The 15,536-nt window shown below is 45.3% G+C and overlaps 1 protein-coding gene across 4 annotated transcripts in view; it reads right to left on the reverse strand.

Moving 5' to 3' along the window:
• Positions 1-10,868: 10,868 nt before the first annotated feature.
• LOC110193044 (putative P2Y purinoceptor 10) overlaps positions 10,869-15,536 on the reverse strand; it is a 56,607-nt gene continuing 51,939 nt past the window's right edge. For all 4 annotated transcript variants that reach the window (XM_078148030.1, XM_078148029.1, XM_020964597.2 and 1 more), the window contains exon 2: positions 10,869-12,073. In XM_078148030.1, coding sequence (XP_078004156.1) covers positions 10,988-12,025 — 1,038 coding nt within the window. In that variant the 5' untranslated portion in view covers positions 12,026-12,073 and the 3' untranslated portion in view covers positions 10,869-10,987. The remainder of the gene's footprint in view (positions 12,074-15,536) is intronic.

Raw genomic sequence — 15,536 nt, forward strand, 5'->3', positions numbered from 1 at the left:
TTTACAAAATGAGCTAGAGAAGGAAATGGCAAATCAATCCAGCATCTTTGCCAAGAACACCCCAAGTGGGATCACAAAGAGTCGGACGTGACTGAAAAATGATTCAACAACGACAAAGTTCTAATCTTTTATTTTCCAGATGAGAAAACTGAAGCCCTGTGGGGTGGAATTACTTGCCTCAGATCATGTAATGAGGAAGGCACAGAGCTTGGATTTGAACTCCCATTCCCCAACTCTTGGCTCAGCCTTTTTTCCCCTTCACCAGCCCTGGACCACACCAAGGGCTCTTGAGCTGAGCTCCTCATAAGGGCTCCCTTGCTATCTCCTTCCTGATCTTTTCTAATTTTTTTTCTATATTTTTCAGTCCAGCGGTTAATGTTACATCCACTTAATCTCTCCTGTATATAAGTGATTTGCTAGCCGCCTGGTGAGTTAAGGGCAGAGCCAGAATTAGAACCCAGGTCTTCTGACTCATGGTCTGATGTTCAGTTGACTTCAGTGGGTTGCTGCCAGGAGGGGAAGGGTGAGAACAAGCATTTATATAGCACCTGCTCTGTGCCAGGCACTGAGTTACAAATATTGTCTCATTTGATCCTCACAACAACCCTAGAAGGTAGGTATTGCTATTATCCTCATTTTATGATTGAGGAAACTGAGCCAAACAAGTTAAATGACTCGCCCAGGTTCCCACAGCTAATAAGTATCTAAGGCTGGATTTGAACTCAGGTCTTCCTCACTCCAGGCCCTGCTCTCTATCTACTGAGTAGGAAGGCTCTCAGACACTACTAGCTTCACCTCCATGAAGGGGTCTGAGAGCTGCTCTGCTGCCCAAATAGATCTGTCCCTGGACCTGATAGGGCCTGAAATCCCATTGTTAAGGCAGCAAGGTAGTTGTACCGCCTTGGAATCAAGAGAGCCTTGAGTCTGTGTTCTGATTCAGATGTTTATTAGCTGGGTGACCCTGGACAAGTTATTTCATGGAATTCAGTTTCCCCTTTTCTACTATGGGGATAGTAAGAGGACCCTGCCTTCCAGTGGTGTTGTAAGGATTCAATTAATGCGGGTCATGTGCTTTGCAAAACCTTTAAGTGGGATAGAAATATTAGCTCTAAGCATCCCAAAGTCACGTCTTGGGGGTCCTGAAGGCTTTTCAGTCTCCCAGAGCCCCTGGGACTTGGCCTAGACTCCTGGGAGGGGAAAAACCCTAAACCATGAACAGCCAAGCCCTGAGCAGAGATTAGTTGTCAGTTAGCTGGGACTAAGGTCCTGTGGGAAGGAGGAAGGCAGTGCTGGAGCACCACCAGGAGGTGGAAAACGGTGTTGGACAGAGGAAGGGGAATGCAACAGGATAAGAAAGCAAAGGCAGGCCTCACTTCCTTCCTAATTTTTCCAGAGCCAGCCCTACCCATATGTAAACACTCATTTTCTCTCCTTTCCCTCCTCTCCTTTTATCTTCTTTCCTCCCCCCTTCTCTCCTTTTATCTTCTATCTCTCCTTCCCCTCCTCTCCTTTTATCTTCTCTCTCCTCTCCTCTCTTTCCTCTCTCCTCCCTCTTGTCCCCTCCTCTCCTTTTATCTTCTCTCTCTCCTCTCCCCTTCTCTCCTTTTATTTTCTGTCCTCCCCCCTTCTCTCCTTTTATCTTCCTTCTCTCCTTTCCCCTTCTCTCCTTTCATCTTCTCTCTCCTCTCCTCTCTTTCCTTTCCCCTCCCTCTTGTCCCCAGCTCTCTTTTTATCTTCTCTCTCTCCTCTCTCCTTCTCTCCTTTTATCTTCTCTCTCTCCTCTTCCCTTCTCTCTTCTCCTCTCTCCTTCTCTCCTCTCCTTTCCCTTCTCTCCTTTTATCTTCTCTCTCTCCTTCCCCTCCTCTCCTTTTATTTTCTGTCCTCCCCCTTCTCTCCTTTTATCTTCTTTCTCTCCTTTCCCCTTCTCTCCTTTTATCTTCTCTCTCCTCTCCTCTCTTTCCTTTCCCCTCCCTCTTGTCCCCACCTCTCTTTTTATCTTTTTTCTCTCCTTTCCCCTTCTCTCCTTTTATCTTCTCTCTCTCTCCTCTCCTCTCTTTCCTCTCCCCTTCCTCTTGTTCCCTCCTCTTCTTTCATTTTCTTTTCTCTTCCATTAACAAGCTCTTTTTCCCCACCTGGCCCCCATTTTCTCCAGGGTGTGTGGGTCACATTCCCAGCATCCTGGAAGCTGAGGTGTGCCAGGTGGGGCATAAACATGAGGAGCAGCCCTCAGAGGTTACAGCAGTGACCCGTCTTGGGCTCTGTCTGTTAAATCAGACTCCCTTGCCTGTTTCATCCTTGTACCTTAAGCTCTATCACTTTTTATTTTCAGATCCCCTCAGGCTCCTTCACTCTTGTCTTGTCCAGGAGAATAATTCTTTTTTCCCCCATGGACTTATCCAGTGCTAGAGCTTGAAAGGACTTCAGAGATCCTGCCCCTTATTTCATTCAGGAAGACGCTGGATCTGAGAGGGGAAAGTGACTTGTCCAAAATCACAAGGCTGAGACATGAATTGGAGTTTGCTGACTCTCAGCCCAGAGTCCACATCATTTCTCTCCCACAAGCATCAGCAGCTTAGCTGACACAAAGCTACCAGAGTCAGGGACGAGTACAAAGGCAGAGACAGGCAGAGATAGGGCCAGGGACAGAGGCTGAAACAGAGACAGAGACAGAAGTCATCCTAAAGCCAGATGGAAGGTAAAGCAGTTTTCTTGCTTCCCACCCCACTGATTAGAGGTGGGCCTGGCAGAGAGTTCTGGTTAAGCCTTAGCTTTAGTTTGGAAACTGCTTTCTCATCTCCTACTTTCCTGTTTCCTTGGAAACGCTTTGTATTTCCTCCTGGGTCATTCTGTCCAGCAGGCTTTCTGGATTTGGGCATCCTGAGTCAAACAGAGTTCTCACTAACCATCAAATGTGTCAAATGAGTCAAAAGAAGAGATCAGTGGGGAGGCACATTTACAGGTAATGCAGGAAAGGATTTAAGTGAGAGCCAGGGCCTGTTTCCATGGAAACTCAGCCCTAGACTCTGCTGGTAAATTGGCATCCCTCAGCAGTGATGGAGGATGCTAACCTAGAGACAGGCCTTGAAGCAGGCAGACGGGGAGGGGGTTGGGCAAGATGGGACCTCTTTTGGGAGGCTTTAATTCAGCCTCTCCCCATTTGTTGGCAGGTGCAAAGTGCTCCCACACACCTTTCCTACCTTTCCCACCTATGAGGTAGCATATGGGGGAGGGCTGGGGAGAAGAAAAGATCAAGGTTGGAGGAAGGAAGGAAAGTGGGGTTGGGAAGAGATAGCCTGGGGAACCCTTGCCCCCACCCCCCAATCCTTTTTTCCTTTTTCCCTTCAACCTCAAGCTCTGCTTACAGATATGAATAGACCAATGCTTAAGCCTTCCGGAGTGAATGCAAGGAAAAGGCTAGGCACTTGGCAATGGGGGCCTGAACCCAGCACATGGCAGCCTAAGCTTGGTAAGAAGGATCAGTACCTGCAGGATAGGGGAAAAGCAGGTGCCCAGAACTTGGAGCCAGAGCCATGGAGCCTGTGTACGACTCGGGGGAACCAAGGGAAAAACCTCTGGGGCTTGTGTTTGGCAATAATAATTATGGAAATCTCAGGGCTCACCCAATATGAAGTAACAAGGTCCCTGATCAACTAGACAAGCAAACTGAGAGGGGAGCCTTGCCTGGGCCTCTGGCTGCAAGTCCCTCTGGAAACAGCCAGTGATACCTTACCAAGAGGGAGGACTTATGGTCATCAGTTCAGAGATGGAAGGACCCTTAGAAGACATCTGGACCAGCCCCTTTGCTTTGTAGATTGGGGAACTGAGGCCCATAGCAGCAGGGCAAATGGCTTTTCCCATCTCTTCACTGGGAATTGGCTCAGGTGCATATTTTTGTAATGAGTCTGCTAAGAAAGAGCATCATAGGATCAGGCCATTTAGTCCCCTCATTTTTTTGTTTGTTTTTTGTTTTTCTGGTGAGGCAGTTGGGGTTAAGTGACTTGCCCAGGGTCACACAGCTTGTAAGTGTCAAGTGTCTGAGGTCGGATTTGAACTCAGGTCCTCCTGACTCCAAGGCCAGAACTTTATCCACTGTGCCACCTAGCTGCCCCCAGTCTCTTCAGTTTAAAGAGGAAGAAACTGAGTCTGAAGAAGACTCAGTGATTTGGCCAAGTCCATATAGGTGTATGCATCAGAGGCAAGGTCGGAAGCCTCTGACTCCAGAACCAGTGGGCTTCCCATTGAAGCATGCTGGGCCCTTTCTTCCTGAGAGAGCTGAATGCAGAGCTGAAAGCAGCAGAGCTAAGAGCCAAGGCTCCAGGTTGGGAGGAGGTGGGGAGAGAATTGTGTGTGTGCATGGATATAGCCTCTTCACACTCACCCCCAGTCCTGAGCTCCTATATCAGCCTTGGGGCATGTGCCTGTGCTTTCATGCCCCTGCTAGGTTATAGCAGGAGGCAGTGTCAGGGCCCCTTCCATACCGGCCCCACTCCCAGGCTGTCACCTCCCAAGCCTCTCAACAGCTTGTCTGTCAGTGGGCTTGCCCACACCCTCCAAAGGAAGATTCCAACAAAATCCTAGACATGGCTCTCGTCAGGTTAATCAGGGAACACCACGATTAACGGGAACCCAAGCCTCTGGGTGTGGAGCTTTACTTCTTTTGAAGCAGCAGAGTGGGAGGGGCTATTTGGCCTTCTTAGGGGCTGCTGGAGAATGAATTTCTGTCAATCATTAAGTCAACGAGCATTTCTTAGGTAATGTGTCAGGAACCTGTGACAGGTTCTATGTTAAGCACTGGAAACACAAAGAAAAGCATAAAAAAAAATCATTGGGCAACATGGAAATAGGGAGAGTATAGTATCCCCTGTGTAGTGGGCAGCGCCACTGGGAGGCTCCAGTGAGAGAATGTGGGCATCTCCAACTGAGTGCTCAACAAATGATGGATGATAGCTAGCATGTCACTTGATCTTCACAACAAGCCTGGGAGGTAGGCGCTATTATTATCCCTATTTTACAGATGAGGAAATGTCAGCTATTAGTAGAGATAGAAATCTGATATTAGTGCGGTACAGTGGAGAGAACATTGGACTTAGAATCAGAGGACCTGGGTTCAAATCCTACCCGTGTGACCTAGGGCAAGTAAGCACCTCTCTGGATCTCCATTTCCTCATCTATAAAATGGGAAGGTTGGACTAGCTGGTGTCTGAGGTCCCTTTAGCTTCCAGATCTATAATCCTATGCATGACCTGGGGCAAGTCACTGAACCTATCTGGACCTCAGTTTTCTGAACAGAGAACTAAAATTGCTGCCCCAGAATCCTCACATTCTTAGAATCAAGGAGTATGTTTCCCACCAGCTTCCCCCTGACCTCAGGTCTCCCTTAGATTCCACTGACTCCCAGTCCTCCCCCCAGTTCACTATCACTCCCTAGCCCGATCTCAACCTCAGGGAGGCTGGACAGGTTCCCTCTGCTTCCCAGCCCATCCTCTGGTTAGATTAGGACAGGGGCCATCTTCCTCTTGCTTTCCCCCACCTCCGACCTGGGCTACCTGACCTCTAGCCATGGTCCAAGTATCTGACCCTTGCTTGCTTCTTAAGTCAGTAAAGGGACCTGTGGGAGATGACCTTAGCGTCTTTGATGTCTGACTAAGCTCTAAGCGCTCCACAGTGCCTGCTTTGACTGTCTTCATGGCAGTTGAAACAAATAGTCTTCACATGCTCGGGGTAGACTCACTGATGGGTTTGAGGCCTGTGGGTAACCCTCATCCTGGGCCATCGCCAGTCCTCCTGATGTTTCTCCTGCACCACGATGACTCTGGAGGAGAGAGTGAGGCTGACGACTTTGTGCAGCTCTGCCTCACTGAAATCCAATTCCCGTGCAAGTCAGGACATCACCCCATGACGTTACTGGTCCTCTTCAAAAACAAAGGGCAAACAACAACAAAGTGACCTGGCAACCCTAAAGATGCCATCCTGAGATTCAGGGGCCTCAAAGGACAGTTTGGGTGACAATCAGCTTTACCAATTTCTCATTCCTCTAGAAATTAGCTACTCACTAATGGTACCTTTACTGTCCCCATCAAGAGAGAAGAGGGAGCTCTTTTTCCCCCATTCCCTATGATATGATGGCTGGACAGATCGAGATAGGCAGCATAGTAAACAGTAGTTCTGGGTCTAGAGCCAGGAAGACTTGAGTTCAAATCCAACCTTAGATGCTTACTAGCTGTGTGAACCTAGGCAAGGCATTTAGCCTGTGTCTGCCTCCGTTTCAACTATAAAATGGAGATAATAATGGCACCTACCTCCCAGAGTTGTTTCGAGGATGAGATGAGATAATAATTGTAAAGTGCTTAGCACAGTGCCTGTCACACAGTAGGCCCTATATAAATGCGTGTTCCCTTTCTCTTCCCTTCCTTTCTCCAATGACCAATGAGTGGACATACGAGAAAGAGACAGCTAGGTGGCACAGTAGATAGAACCGACCTCACACAGGATTGTCGTAGGGATCAAATGAAATAATATTTGTAAAGTGTGGAGAACACAGTGCTTGTCACATATTTGTTGTTGAGTCTGACTCTTCATGACCCCTTTGGGGGTTTTCTTGGCAGAGATACTGGCATGGTTTGCCATTTCCTTCTCCAGCTCATTTTATAGATGAGGAAACTGAGGCAAACAAGGTGAAGTGACTTGCCCAGGGTCACACAGATACTAAGTGTCTGAGGCTGCATTTGGACTCATGAAGTTGAGTCTTCCCGATACCCAGCCCAGTTCTCTATCCACTGAAGTGCCACCTAGCTGCCTGCCTGGCACATAGTAAATGATTAATAAATGCTTATTCCCTTCCCTCCCCATCAGTGAGGTCTTAGAAAGGCAATTATCTAATGAAGAACATGCATGTTGACTCTGTCCTTCTTTCTGACTCTGGTAGAATTAGCACTAATAGAGTGAGGGCTTTGGATTTAGGACTGCCAATCCAACTCAAATCCAATGAGCATTTATGGAACCTGGCCACACCCAGGATTCTGTGCTAGGTATTAAGGATACAAAGGCCAAACTGAGCTATTCTGGGAAACTTTGTCTGGTGGGAAGGAGATAGCATGGTGGGAGGGAGAGAGAAAAATTGGTGTTGGAGTCCTGAAAATCTGAGTTTAAGATTGGTCACATTAGCTGGGATATGGGGCAAGTGTCTTCCCCTCTCTGGGCTGTACGATACGACCCAATTTTATAAATTGAGAGGAACAGCCTAGATGGCTTCTAAGAACTCTTCCAGCTTTAACATTCTGAATTTTCATCTTGTTAACATCATGGGGCTAAACCTGATGGTCCAAACTCTATGAGCCTCTTCTCCCAAGTACTAGGGATGCTGGGGGGCATGAAGCTGCAGTTCTCAGCAGGGCCACAAGGTGGCAAAATTGGCAAACCCAGAGCTCCTCTCTTTGAGTTAATAGCTAGAGCCCAGAGAGATGGTGGGACAGGCCTCTTGATAGGCCTCCCTGATCCCAGGATGGCTTAGGGGGAACTGTGCTTTCTCCATTCCAGTAGCCTGCAAAAGAAAGATTAACATGTGGAAGTCTATTATAATCACAACAGGGAATAGTGAGGGCCTTTAAAAGGGAAAGAAGCAAGGTCAGCTTCAAACAGACATTTTCTTAAAAGCAAGGAGGAAAATTACCCATTTCAGGAGCATTAAAACAGTTTGGAACTCATTCCTTCTTCTGGAGAGATAAGTAATGCTTCTGGGAGTATAATTTTTAATAATTTATAAAACTAAAAATAACCAATGACTTGTGTTGGTAAGTGTGAGTCTTGGAAGCCAAGAGAAAATTCATTCCCAGAAACCCCAGGTGTCAACAAAACAGCCACCATTTCTTGTTATGTTAAGTGCTGTGGGGGCTTTGATATGACTCACCATTTAAATTTCCTGGGGTTTATGAAAAGACTTTAAGAAGCTGGGAAGAAAGTAATGGAAAATTAGACAAAGCCTTAATGCTTTGATAAAAGTAGCCTGTGGATCTTTTTTTTTTTTCCTTTCCAAAGTAGTTCTTAACCCTTGCTTTGGGAAACAGGTGCACTGAAACTTCAGGAAAATCCATTATGTAAAACTTGAGTGTTTCACAGCCAACTTGGCATAACAGCCAGGGTACTAGACTTAAGAGTCAGGAAGACCAGAGTTCAGTTTTGCTCTTAGGCACTTACTAGCTAGCCATGTGACCCTGGGCAAATCATATAACCTTTCTGTGCCTTGGTTTCTTCATTTGTAAAAGGAAAGGGTTGGACTTGATTGTCTGTAATGTCTCACCTGGCTCTAAATCTTTGACCCTATGGTCCCATATGGACAACTGAGATCAGAAACCCTAAAGGCAGAGATAGAGTTGATTCATTTGTGTCCTAGGGGTCTAAGCAAAGGTTCACATTGGTCCTTCCCACCAAGGGGGAAAGGAAAAATTGCAGCCATGTTGAAACAATGAAGGGGGCAGAAAGCATGGTGCAGGGAGGGGCTTTTAAACTGTAGGCAGTAATAGAATCCTTTGGTGAAAATACTGCTTTGGTATAACTCTTATTGTAAAATCCTCTAACATTATTGTTTTAATGCCTAATATTAAACCTGATAAAGCTCATTAAAAAAACGAAACTAAACTTGGAGGGTGCATCATGATTCCCAAGACTTAGCTTTGAACTCTGGCTCTGCTTCTGACTAGCTATATGACTTTGGGCAAGTAGGGATTGGCCTTGATGGTCTCAAAGACTCCTTCTAACACTGACTCTATATGTTAAAAAAAAGACTTAGTTTATATTTGGTTTCCAAATTGTACCTTGATTTTTAAAAGTCCCAGGAAAATCTAGAAAAACAAACCTGTTTATGAAAAGCAAACCTACCTACCTAGAAATCTGCAATTCTTTCTTCTGCTCATGATAACATTGTATAGTCTGTTCATTCATTCAACAAATATTTATTGAGTCCCTACACAGTGGAAGGCACTGTGCTTGCTACTTGGTAGGGGTAGGAAGATGTAGTCCTGGTCTTAAAGAATTTAAAATTTTGTAGGAAAGATGGATAAGAGCTATACAAATGTATCAGGGACAATATATCTTTTCCCCTGCCCAGTGTAGCTACATGGAGAGAAAGTGTGTGCCCTACCCTTTGCCACAGAAATTTGAAGAAGCAGCAACAGGGATTGTAAATTATCCTGCTCAGTTGTCCCCAAGGGCATGGTGGTAGACTAAGACCATTAGAAAGAGATCAGGGCGCTCTCATTAATCTGTAAAAACCCGTGGAAGCAATTGGCAAAGGAGGAAGATGAATAACCTGGGTGCAGGGAGAGAGAGGACATCAAACTATGATAAGTCACTATAGGCCAACATGGAATTAGAGAGAGACTGGCTCTTAAGGTACAAAGGGAGGTGGTTCCTTGAGACCTCATAATGGTCAGTCAATGGGCCACAGAACCAGGGTATGAGAGAAGCTTTCAGAAATGGAGCTATGACGTAGGATGCCAGAGATTCTGGAGGACAGTTGGTTCCATGGGAAAGGGAATGGCCACTGTTTTCTGGGAGCTGAAGAGAATTGTAGGAAATGTAAGCTAAAGGGACCCATTTGGGGACTGGGAACCAGTGACATCCGCCAAGAGTGGCAGGAAAAGCAACATTACACAGCCAGCCAGAGGGGCCACGAAAGGGCACACAGACATGGAGGAACGACCCCAGGATTCCCATTGGAGCCCTACTAAAGGCAGTGCTGAAAGTCAGTGGTGTTAAACTCAAATAGAAATCAGGGAACTCCTTGGACTGCATATTGACTTAGTTTTTAAATGTAATGTTATCTATATTTTACTGTAAGTGACTGAGAATATCCAGGTCTCTGGGCCTGGTGGGGGGCAGGGGGAAGGGGAGGGAAGAGTTGCTCACTTTTGATTATTATTTTCTGTGGGTTTTGATATGTAATTTGTTTCCTTTAACCTGTAAATAAACTTGTTTTGTTTTTGGCCTTGTGAACCTGTGTGCTTGCAAGGGGAAATGATGATAACAGTCCCAGAACGGGGTAGGGGGTTGCCAGATGCTGAAGGTCCTAGATTATTTCAGTGGGGCAATGAACCAGAGAAGTAAGTTCTCCAAAGTGTACCTGTGATATCTGTGTCAAGAAGGTGGTTCTGACACAAGAACTATATACAAATAGCTATAACATAATGTGGAATGCAACACGTGCATTGGGGTTCAGAGAAGAGTAAGAGTAATTCTGATTGGAAAGATCACACAGGACTTCATGGAGCAGGTGGCATTTGAACTAGCTCTTAAAATACAGGGTAGGGAGCAGCTAGGTGGCACAGTGGATAGAGCACCGGCCCTGAAGTCAGGAGGACCTGAGTTCAAATCCGGCCTCAGATCAAACACTTGACACTTACTAGCTATGTGACCATGGGCAAGTCACTTAACCCCAATTGCCTAAAAATTAAAAAAAAATATATATATATATATATACACATATATACATATATGGTAGATTTTCGGTAGCAAGATATGAAAAGGAGGAATTCCATGTAGAGAAAATGGCATGAGAAAAGGTATATGGGTACAGGGTTTGTGTAGTTAGTCTGAAGCATCAAGTGTATGAAAGGGACCGGTGGGAGATACAGCTGGAAAAAATAGATAGATTGGGGCCAAATCATGAAGGACCCTAACATTAGCGTCAGGAGTTTTAATCTTATTCATTAAGTAATGGGAAACCATTGAAGGTTTTGAGTAGGGAAATGATGTGAAAAGATCAATACCTAAGATTTATCTGACAACCATATGCAAAATGGATTAAGAAATTCTCATTCTCTCTCTGTCTCTGTCTCTCTCCAAATCAATAACTATTTATGTGAACACAACAGAACATTTTGATTTTTCTTTAATAATGTTTTGTAAGAAAAATTGGAGGGTGACAGTGTCTCTTTAAGTCAATCCTCATCAATGTGCAAAATTGAATATATTTTGTTCGCTCACGATAGGATTAAAGTGGCTTTGAGTCATCCAGAAGCTCAAATGTAATGGTTTGAAGCTCATCTTGTCTGCGATTAAAGCCAAAGTTGGTGCTCTTGGATGTGAAACGGGACAGGGCATTCAGTAGGCCACGAGGTGACAACTGATCCCGAAACTCAGCTGTCATAAAATAATACACCAGGGGGTCGAGGCAACAGTTCATACTAGCAAGGCACAAAGAAATGATGTGGAAACACAGAATGCTTTTCATAAAGGAGCAGCTGGAAAAGATGTCTTGTTTCAGCATCATGAAGATTGGGAAGTTGATATGGTATGGGGTGAAACAAATGAAGAAGACCATGGCACACATCAGGACCATCCGCAAGGCTTTCTCTTTCTCACTGTTGCTCTGGGGGGGCATTTGGTAGTCTTGTAAGGATTTCATTGTCTTCCAGGTGCAAAAGGCAATGACACCAACAGGGATCACAAAACCTCCCAGTTCAGCTATAGTGATCATGGCGATGGAAGAAGCCATGCTGATGTGTCTCACTGCAAGATCAGCGAAGCAGGTCTCGTTGGAAGTGTCAGCCAGGCTGGCATTTCTCATGACAAGCAAGGGCAAGCAGGCAGCCCCAACAGCGATCCAGATGGCGGCACTGATGGCCATGTCATACCTGCGCTTCCAGTTTCGGGCCTTGAAGGGCTTCAGGAGGAAGAAGCAACGCTGCAGACTGATGCACGTCAGGAAGCAGATACTCGCGTACATGTTGAGGTACTTCAGGTAGAAGCAGAGAAGGCACAGGAACCTTGGGAAGGGCCAGTGGTGGTTGATGTAGTAATAGATCCGCAGCGGCAGCGAGAGGACGTGGGCGAGGTCAGCCACAGACAGGTTGATCATGAAGATGATGGCCTTGTTCTTCTTGCTGATGAAGCGGTACAAGACCCAGAGGGCTGTACTGTTGGCCAGAAGGCCGGGGATGAAGACCACGATATATGTGACAGCATACAGAGAGTACTGGAATGGCATGTGAAGACCAGTACAATTTACTTCTGTACCATTCCCTTCCATCTTGAATATTTATATTGCTTCTGGAAAGCGCACATGGGAAAAAAAGGTCTACGGAAAACAAGAGAAGACAACATCAGTCTACTGTATGTACGGAGGGACGCCTATACAGTCAATAACGGACTTCTCAATCACATTAAGGTTTCCAACACACTCTCCCCACCACAAACTCATGAGGTAGAGAGTACAAATAGCATTATTCCCGTTGTACAAAAGAAAAACACGTTCAGAGAGCATACAAAAGCAAAGAAGGTTATTTTTATTTCATAGACAACAACAGACTTATTATACTATACACCTTACAAGATGTACCCAGAAGTCAGAAAAGCTTTTTAGACTCAGTTTGTCTATCCTCCTATCTCCTGCTTGAGGCAGTACGGCAGAGTGGGATGAGGCTCAGAATTGGAGTCAAAGGCCCGGGGTTCAAGTTCTGACTGATATTACTCACATAACATTAGTTAAGTCCATGAACCTCTCAGGGCTTCCGTTTCCTCCTTTGTAAGATGAAAATGTTAGATTAGATGACCTCTGGGTTCCTCTTCTACCCTATGAGCCCATGAACTAACGTCTGTCTCCCTTTACGTACTCACAAATCCTTGTTCTGCCCTCTGGCCGGCCCTTTCCCGTATTTTGAGACAACTACAGTTCAATTCAGTTGAACATAAGGCTGTGACCACACTGAGGCATTTGGAGGCACTTTCCCACCCAGAGAGCTCTAGATAGAGGACTGTGCCCAGAAGTTATCCCCTGCATTCACACCACAATTACTTACATGAGAGACCTCAGGAAAGAGAGAGGACTTGGGAGGTTCCTCTACTCTGAGTGTTTCCATGGCGGTAGTGGACTTTATCCCCTGCTTGAAAATTCCATGATTCTCCTCTGCCACTGGTTGTGATCACTGACTGACTGATGGCTCAAGCAGCCAGTTATATTAATGTATCCCGCTACTACTTCTGGAGCCCATTTAGTGGGGAATTCTGGTCTACAGCCCAGGCATTTATTGTGTACCTACTATGATTTAGATGCTGGACCCCTAAGTCTTCTTTCTAGGTTAAGCACAATTCCTTATATAATATGACATTTGTCAATAGTACCCTTAAATATCTGGTTATGAATGTTAGAGACAATGTCAATACTCTTCCTTGGTTCAAGCTTGAAGGCCAAGCTGTAACTTTTCATTTTAGGAAAAGTAAGCTTTATAGATCATTGAAATAGCTGCCTTTCATATAGCTTATTATCCCTATTTTACAGATGAGAAAACTGAGACAGAGGTTAAGTGCTTAGAGTCACACAGCTATTGTCTGAGGAAGGATGCGAATTCAGGTCTTTCTAGTCTAGTACTCCATCCACTGTGCCACCCAGCTGCCTCTTTAATTTGTAGAAATGAAAGGATATTAATACTTCCTATTAATTAATTGATTTTAATTATTTTATTATGTTATTATATTTAATATATTATTATAACTATTAATAAAATTAATACTTTCTATTGGCTGCAAATAGAATTAAAACTGAGGAGAACTGAAAAGAAAGCGAGACTGATTTAAAATGAGCAGGCCCGGAGATCTAGAGTAAATATACAGTCTGCATTAGTTCTGCTACGACTATAACTTGTGGAGGGAAAAATGCCTCTTTTGAGACGGTCTGAAGCCATATCTGTCTATTCAACAGTTAAAAAGACAATTGAAAAGTGAACAATTCACTGCTTGGTTTACCTAATGATGCCAATGGATTGTTTCTAAAGGTTAGGCTTATGTCTCTGCCCCCACCCAGGCCTCTTCCAATGCACATTGGTGGCACAGGGACATGGCAGAGCACAGCTATTGGAAAGGCATCATTAGAAGATGGGCCCAGGGACAGGCTGCTTGTCTGTGGTCTGGAGGGGCTCACCCCCAGGTTATCTCCAGGAGGATGAGCTTATTTGGGGCTCACGATGGCTCTAAGTTGCAGAGCAAAGGCCCTAAGTGGATACAGTCCCCGTTCATTCATTTCTCATATGAGCCATCCTTTGGGGCCCTGGGTGGGGACCGGCAGGGCAGATGCTCTTGTCCCCATTTAATGGATGAAGCAAATGACCATCTGAGAGGGGAACGGGAGCACCAGAGCTGAGACCAAGCCCAGGTTTGTCCTGGAAGGCAGACTCTGTCGCCACGGGGCTGTTAGACTGCTTAGCCTGAATTCATAGGTCCATTCAGGCAAACAGCCAGTCAATTCAGACGAAAACCCTGCCTGCCCAACTTTTTTTTTTTTTAAGAGAATCCACCGTGTAACTGAATTGACCACTGACCAGAGATCCTGGAGCATTCAGTGTTTGGAGGCCAGAGGTGTTACTGAATCAACCAGACCGACCAAGGCCACGGTGATGTCAAACCCAGCCCAGAAATGTTTTGTTATCTCCACTCGGAACAGAGAGGATTCTATCATAGGGATTTTAAAGAGAAGCAAAAGCTTCCACTGAGGGCCGGAAGGCAAGGAGGCCTGTGCTCACACTGTGTGGCCTTACTGTGTGTCCTGTATGGAAGACGAGGCAGAGTGGAGGGAGTGCTGAGGGTATAGTCGAGAAGGCCTGGGTTCAAATCCTGCCGCAGACACTGAATAGTTGCATGGCCTTGGACAAGTCACTTCATCTTGCTAAGTCTCAGTCTGCTTATCTATAAAATGGGGGCAGCACTACCTCTAGTAATTACCTTATAGGATTGTCATGAAGACTCCAAACTCTAATTAAAAAAAAAAACAAAACAAAACACTGAACAACCACTATTAATAATAGCTAACATTTACATAGTACTTTAAATTTTGCAAAACCCTATCATATGCTATCTCATTTAATCCTCATGACCACCCTGTGAAGTAGGTGCTCTTATTATCCCCATGTTACAGATGAAGAAATCAAGGTGCAGAGAGGCTCAATGACTCACCCAGGGACACACAGCTAGTAAGTGTCTGAAGCAGAATTTGAAATCAAGTCTTCCTGACTCCAAGTCTAGCATCTGAAGATGAAGAATGCCACCCACCAGAATGAGACATCATATAGTTTTGAATATGGTCAATTGGGGAATATGTTTTGCTTAACTTATTTATTATTACAAGGGCTTGGTTTGGTTTCCAGTGGGGAAGAGGGATAGATAGGGAAGAAAATAAAGGCTTGTTAACTGGTAAGAAAATTACATTTAAAAAGGGGGAGGAGGAAGAGGTCAATACTTTGAGAAGAACTGTTATATTTTTGAAGTGCCTTTCCACATCCACACTCTCAATTGTTCCCCACAAATGAGCCTGCACAATGGATAAGGCAGATATTTTCTCCCCATTCAACAGAGGAGGAAACCACAAGTCAGAAAGGTGACCATCAGGGCCCCACCAGCCAGCGGTGGAGCTGGGAAGTCTATCCCCAGTCTTCTTCTAGTCCAGAGATTTTCCTGCTGTCCCCAGGCCTTCCTCACCTTGTCTCCATCCAGACAATTCCTACCCATTCTTCAAGAACCATCTGCTCTCAACACCTTCCTGGATGTGCCTA

Source organism: Phascolarctos cinereus, unplaced genomic scaffold, assembly GCF_003287225.1.
Source record: "Phascolarctos cinereus isolate Bilbo 61053 unplaced genomic scaffold, phaCin_HiC Scaffold_8;HRSCAF=390, whole genome shotgun sequence".
NCBI lineage: Eukaryota > Metazoa > Chordata > Mammalia > Diprotodontia > Phascolarctidae > Phascolarctos > Phascolarctos cinereus.